Source organism: Aegilops tauschii, chromosome 5, assembly GCF_002575655.3.
Source record: "Aegilops tauschii subsp. strangulata cultivar AL8/78 chromosome 5, Aet v6.0, whole genome shotgun sequence".
Taxonomy (NCBI): Eukaryota; Viridiplantae; Streptophyta; class Magnoliopsida; order Poales; family Poaceae; genus Aegilops; species Aegilops tauschii.
The window spans coordinates 511,954,931-511,962,111 of record NC_053039.3 but is presented as its reverse complement, the minus strand read 5'-3'; the positions used below and the strand labels follow the sequence as shown (position 1 = coordinate 511,962,111).

At 44.3% G+C, this 7,181-nt stretch overlaps 1 protein-coding gene across 1 annotated transcript; it reads left to right on the top strand.

The window, feature by feature from the left end:
* The first annotated feature begins 3,290 nt into the window (after positions 1-3,290).
* Positions 3,291-6,902, top strand: LOC109773040 (uncharacterized). The gene is made up of 2 exons (XM_020331743.4): positions 3,291-6,230; positions 6,361-6,902. The coding sequence occupies exons 1-2, from the start codon at positions 3,314-3,316 to the stop codon at positions 6,735-6,737; spliced, it is 3,294 nt and encodes a 1,097-aa protein (XP_020187332.1). The 5' UTR covers positions 3,291-3,313; the 3' UTR covers positions 6,738-6,902.
* Positions 6,903-7,181: the final 279 nt, after the last annotated feature.

Below are 7,181 nucleotides of genomic sequence, written 5' to 3'. Positions count from 1 at the left end.
TTTGTTGATTGATGATAATACTTTTACGGACTAATCATGTGCATTTGAGCATTTCAAATATTCCATCATATGGCACAAGACGATTGCTGCCCCTTGAAGTTTTAAAGTGAAGACGGTTTATTTTCCTTCATTTCATTTTCGGTGGACTTGAGTAGTAGGAAATACCATACTATCAAGAGGGGGTCCGTTTCGAAAAGGTTTGGGTGGAATCAACACGTACACATCTCCATTTGCACCCTTCGTATCTTTCCGCTTTATTGGAGTTTCACCCTCCGTTGCTTTGGAGTGCTTTGGAAAGCTGCCAGCAGTAGTACAGCGGCTGGCAGCGGTAGTACCGCTCCCAGTACTGCTTGTACTACCGCCTCGACTCGGGTCACGATTTTTCGTGTCGGGTTGAGTAGTAGTCCCAGTGGCATACTACCGTTGACCCCATTTTGACCCAGTTGGGCAAGCGACAATAGCAGCGGTAGTACCGCTTGTAAGCGGTAGTACAACGCCTACCACTGCTGTCACTTCCGCTCGCGGCTCTGCTCTCCGAGCCCTCCCATGTTTCCTCAATGGTAGTAGAGCGGCAGTGGTGGGCAGTAGTACCGCTGGGGCGGTACTGCCTCTTCCCCTCGTCCTGATCGCTCTCTTAGCGCCAAGTGCCGCAACCCCAACGGTAGTACCGCTGGAGCGAGCGGTAGTACAACGGAAGCTCACAAACGGATTGCGCCTTGCCGCTTTTCACGTGCATCTTCGTATCACACAACACCATCGGCATCTCGTTGTGCTCACCGCATCAGATGGCAGCCCGACATCTCGCCTCTTTCACCCACACGACTATAGATTCATTGGCCCATGTATAATTCCCTAGATCATCTAAACTACATGCAAAACTCAAAAACTAAATATGCATATGCGGAATGATGAGACAATACTGCTGGGGAGTAGAGAGAGTCAAGAGAAAAATGGCATGGCTGAGCTGGGCCAAGCTAAGACTCCCGAAGAATAAGGGGAGGGGGGGGGGTATGGGATTCAGGGATATGTGTGCTTTTAACGAAGCATTACTGGCAAAACGTGGTGATTAATTGATTCCCCTGGCAGTTTATGTGCTCGTCTATCGAAGGCAAAATATTTTCCACACGGCAGTATCTTGGATACGGCTTTTACTGGAAATTCATTGGCTGTATGAAAAGGCATAACTCATGGTTTGGATCTTGTTAAGGAAGGAACAATATGGAGGATTGGTGATGGTGCATCGGCTAGAACGTGGAGAGATACTTAGATCCCTCGACAATACGATTTTCGACCAATTACTCCTAAAAGGAACTGCCGGTTTAACCGTGTCTCGGATTTCTTAGATAATAATCATGCTTGGATCAGAGACCGCGTCGAGGAGCACTTTTGGCCAATGGATGTTGCTGAGATTCGAAAGATACACATGTCTCCTAGAAACCGGCAGGACCACTTCGACTGGTTTCCGGAGCTGCATGGGACTTTTACAGTTAAAAGTGCCTACAGGTTGGCGACGGAAACACATGATGATATGCATTCCGGGGCGCTTGCAGCACTAGACCGAACGACGACAGAACAATCTGGAATTCGATTTGGAAATCTAAAGTTATATTCAAGATGTGTATTATGGCATGGAAGACGGCGACAGGTGCGTTGGCAACTAACCTGGCAAAGCGCATCCTCGTATTCATATACAGAGCTCATGTCCTATTTGGGAAACAGAGCTCATGTCCTATTTGTGAATCAATTTTTTTTCCACATAAATATGGATTTATTAGCGGACAACACAGAATCACACCGCGAAAGGCACACCAGATCACCATATTATATTAAAAAAAATGCACTCCATCATCTTCCTACCCGTCAAACTAAATATTCCATCAATTCAAAATATAAGGTGTATTAGATTTTTGAAAAGTCAAATTCCTTTAACTCTGACCACCTTCAGAGGCAAAAATATCGACAATATTAAACAAAAATATGGAAATTCATTTCAGGATGAATCTAATTATACCGATTTGATATTATGAATGTTGATATGTTTCTCTGCAAATTTGATCAAACTTAAAAAGGTTTGACTTTTTAAAAAAGTAAGACACCTTATATTTTGAAACAAAATGAGTATTTTTTTTTAAGAAACACAACAACACCAACGACACAGCAAAGTACGCCCAACCCTTTTAATATAAAATAAAGTTCAGAGCTACATTGGCACGTGGAGTGACAGTCAACAAAATGACACCATCTTGTGAACGGTGCTGATGCGAGTGCCAACTTAATACATTTAAATTTTAAGCATGTTCAGGCCAAATATTGACTAGTTTACGCAATACCTTTCCTGCATTTAGTGTCCGCTCTGTCCTAAATTACTTGTCTTACATTTGTCTATATACGGATATATTGATCTAAGACAAATAATTTGAGAGCAAGGTAATACATAAATATTGAATACCTTTCCTGCATTTAGTACCCACTCTGTCCTAAATTACTTGTCTTACATTTGTCTACATACGGATGTATCGATCTAAGACAAATAATTTGGGAGCAAGGTAATACATAGTGACCATACTGATTTTGACAAGTCTTGTGCGCATTGCAAAGCTGGGCCGTGTCTGCTAGGGTAAGGGCTCAAGGTTCGATCGATAGCTCCGCGCCGTGTCGCCTTGCTTGCCGGCACGGTGATGACTTCCATGGAATGATCGTGGATTCAACAGTGATAGTACGAATGGACAGCGCCGCGGCGTGTCGCTATGCTTGGCACGCCGTGTGACCTCGGGCAAGAGCGGCACGCTAGCGCATGGTGCAATGACTTCCATGGAAAGATCGATGCGCTGCTTGTGGCTCCGATCTGGCCCTGCCTGCTCGGGTAAGGCCTCAAGGTTCGATCGATAGCTCCGTGCCGTCTCACCTTGCTTCCCGGCACGTACGGTGATGACTTCCATGGAATGATCGTGGTTCCGACACTCATAATAGCATCGAAAGCTCCGCGCCGTGTCGCTATGCTTGCCGCGCCGTGTAACCGCCGGCAAGAGCGGCATCCTAGGACAATGTGTGATGACTTCCGTGGAAAGATCTTTGCGGCCCCACCGGCGGAGCTACATGTAGGTCTGAGGGGAGTTTTTTTTTGGAGCTGCTTAATTAGAAAAAGTAAAGTCTTTGCCCCCTTGAGAAATTGCTGTATTTGCATTTCGCCCCTCCAGCATTTGCTGTCTAGCTCTGCCACTGCCGAGAAGGATGAGATTCTACGGAAACTGCCTATAAATTCGTCGCTACACCCACAAGCTGTTCACCGCACATAGGTAAACACCCCAGCTCAATGGCCACTCCATCCATGTCTGCCCCAATTTCCATCTTTATACTAGTCCTATTCTTAGCCGCCTCGGCTTCTTCTCCCAGTCCGACCAACGGCAATGGTAATGGCACTGATCTGGCCGCGCTGCTAGCTTTCAAAGCCCAGCTCACCGACCCTTTCCGCATCCTTGCCAGCAACTGGACCACTGGTACGTCTTTCTGCCACTGGGTTGGCGTCTCATGCAGCAAGCGCAGGCAACGCGTCACCGCTCTATCATTGCCGGACATGCCTCTCGTTGGATCCATGGCACCTCACATTGCTAACCTGTCTTTCCTCTCTGTCCTCAACCTCACCTGCACCAATCTCACAGGTTCCATTCCGGCGGAACTTGGTAGGCTACGTCGTCTTAGGTCTCTCAGCCTTAGAGGAAATAGCCTATCAAATGCCATACCTAATACCCTAGGAAACCTCACGAAGCTCGAGATCCTTAGACTATCTTACAACAAACTCTCCGGCCAAATCCCTTTTGAGTTGCTGCTGCGTACACACAACCTTAGAAAATTTAGTCTGGCTGTAAATGACTTGAGTGGCCAGCTACCTCCGTCTTTTTTCAACAACACCCCTTACTTGATGTTGGCCGTTTTCGCAGAGAATAGCCTGTCAGGTCCAGTACCACACACCCTTGCATCCCTATCCATGCTTGAGGTATTGGATCTAGCATTTAATCAACTGTCAGGCCTAGTGCCACAAGCCATGTACAACATGTCCAACCTACAAGTCATGTCACTCCTAGGTAACGGCAACCTACATGGAATGATTCCCAATAATGGAAGTTTCAGCCTCCCAGTGTTACAAATATTTATGCTAGATGGTAACAAATTTGCCGGACGGTTACCTACAGGGCTTGCATCATGCCAGTACCTACAAGTACTTGGTTTGAGTGATAACTCTTTTGCGGATATTGTGCCAACTTGGTTAGCCAAATTATCACACCTACAAAAGCTTTCACTGGGTTTTAACAACCTTACTGGTTCAATCCCAGCCACTCTTAGTAATCTCACAAGTCTTACTAATCTATATCTTGGCTTCGGAAACCTCAAGGGGGAGATTCCACAAGAATTGGGTTCTATGCAGGAACTCTTGAGTCTAGATCTTGAAGTCAATCAGTTGACAGGTAAAATTCCAGCTTCCCTAGGCAACTTATCCAAATTGTCTTCCCTATGTATGGGAAATAATCAATTGTCAGGCCAAGTACCAACAACACTTGGGAAAAACATAGCTTTAAACAAGCTTTTGTTGTCACAAAATAATTTAGAGGGAAATCTAGACTTCTTTTCGGCTCTTTCCGAGTGCAGGCAACTTCGAGTCCTTCTAATAGACCATAACCATTTCACAGGCATCCTCTCTGGCCATGTTGGAAACCTCACTTCAAGATTAACCACTTTAATTGCAGGTAACAATAAGTTAACAGGTAAACTTCCTCTAGAAATTTCAAACATAAGCAGCCTTGAAAGGATAGATCTTTCTAACAACCTGTTCACCGAGTCACTCCCAGAATCCATCACTCTGTTGAAAAACCTTGCATTCCTTGATCTCTCCCGCAATGACATGTTAGGCCCTATCCCAACACAAATAGGTATGCTCAGGAGTTTAGAACGGTTGTTTCTGCAAGAAAACAAATTCTCAGGCTCAATGCCAAGAAGCTTTGGAAATCTTAGTTTGTTAGAATACATTGACTTGTCTAATAACCAGTTTAATTCAATGATACCCATAAGCTTTTTCTACCTTGATAAACTTATCGCACTAGATATTTCACATAATTCCTTCGTCGGAGAACTACCCACCAATGTTCTTGGTCTAAGACAAACATATGCAATGGATTTTTCTTCCAATTGTTTCATAGGAAGCATTCCAGAATCACTCGGAAAACTTAACATGCTAGCCTACCTAAATCTATCATGTAACTCCTTCAGAGGCTCTATTCTACGCCCATTAGAAAAACTAAAAAGCTTGGCATCATTAGACCTCTCATTTAACAATTTCTCTGGTACCATTCCCATGTTCCTTGCCAACTTTACCTATTTGACTAGCCTGAACCTCTCTTTTAATAGATTAGAAGGCCAAATACCAGAGGGGGGTGTTTTCTCAAACCTCACGTTGCAATCTTTGATTGGAAATGATGGACTATGTGGTGCTCCGCGGCTACATTTTTTGCCATGCCGCGACATGCCTCGCTCAAGTAATAGACACTCACTACGACTTCTACTCACAACACTCATATTAGCACTTGCAACCATTGCCATTTGCATATACATATGGTTTCAAAAGGAACTTAAGAAGGGAGAGGGCAAACCTTCTATTGATCCAACAGATGGCATAGGCCATCAAATAGTCTCCTATGATGAGCTCATTCGTTCCACGAATAGTTTCAGTGAAGATAACATCTTGGGATCTGGAAGCTTTGGAAAAGTCTTCAAGGGCCAACTGAGTAGTGGTTTGGTGGTCGCGGTAAAAGTTCTTGACATACAACTAGAGCATGCCATTCGAAGTTTTGATGTTGAGTGTCAAGTGCTTCGCAATGTGCGACACCGCAACCTGATAAAGATACTCAACACTTGTCACAATGTTGACTTCAGAGCACTGGTGCTTCAATACATGCCAAATGGAAACTTAGAGATGATCCTACACCAATGTCAGAGTTCATGGCACCTAGGGTTCCTTGAGAGACTAGGCATCATGCTCGATGTGTCGATGGCAATGGAGTATCTACACCATGAGCACCACGAGTTGATCTTGCACTGTGACTTGAAGCCTAGCAACGTGTTGTTTGATGACGAGATGATGGCACATGTGGCGGACTTTGGCATTGCAAGGTTGATTCTAGATGATAGTTCCATGATCTGTGCCAGCATGCCTGGAACAGTTGGGTACATGGCACCAGGTACCTACTATCTCTTGTTATCTTATTCAACAAACTACTTATTAAAAACCATTTAGAAATTTTCTCTACACCTGAAACAAAATGGTTGAGCAACTATGCTTCAATTTTTGTTTATGTTTCTATTGAGCAGAGTACGGGTATCTTGGAAAAGCATCGCGGAAGAGTGACGTGTTTAGTTATGGAATCATGCTCCTTGAAGTCTTCACCGGAAAGAGACCCACCGATCCTATGTTCGGTGCGCAACTAACCCTTAGACAATGGGTTCATCAGGCATTTCCTACAGAGGTTTTCCAAGTCGTTGATGGCAAGCTTCTGCAAGGCTTCTCTCTTTCTCGCTATAGCTTGTACGATGGCTTTCTAGCATCAATGTTCAAGGTGGGTTTGCATTGTTCTAGAGACTCGCCTGACCAGAGGATGACGATGCGTGATGTAGTGGTGATGCTGAAGAAGGTCAAAACCGAGTACACCAAACTGATAGAAACTATGTCCAATAGTGCAACACAGTGATCGATCTTGTGTAGCTGGTGTGCTACTATATCTAAGACCGGTGAGGCGGTGACCTAGCTTGTTCGCATGAGATCTAGGAGCTGATACAACTTTCGACTCCGATAGTCGCGTAGGTTAGGTCATTGCTGAAGATCGTGATTATATTCCAGACATTTTTATTTTTAAGAATGCCTTGTTTCTCATTCATTATACCATACTCTTAGATCAATCACTACCATGTGTTCCAAAAAAGAAGATTAATCAGTAGCACACACAAACTAGACTATTTCCATCTCATTACAATGCATGTAGGCATAAATTAAGCACCAGCAATGTACAACACGCAACCAAAGTACATATTGTTCAACTGTTCGAGAGTATGACGGTGGAATGGATGAATGCAACACGAGTCATTGTATTGTTTATAAATATATATACTACCCCGGCTGCTGCGACTTGTTAAAT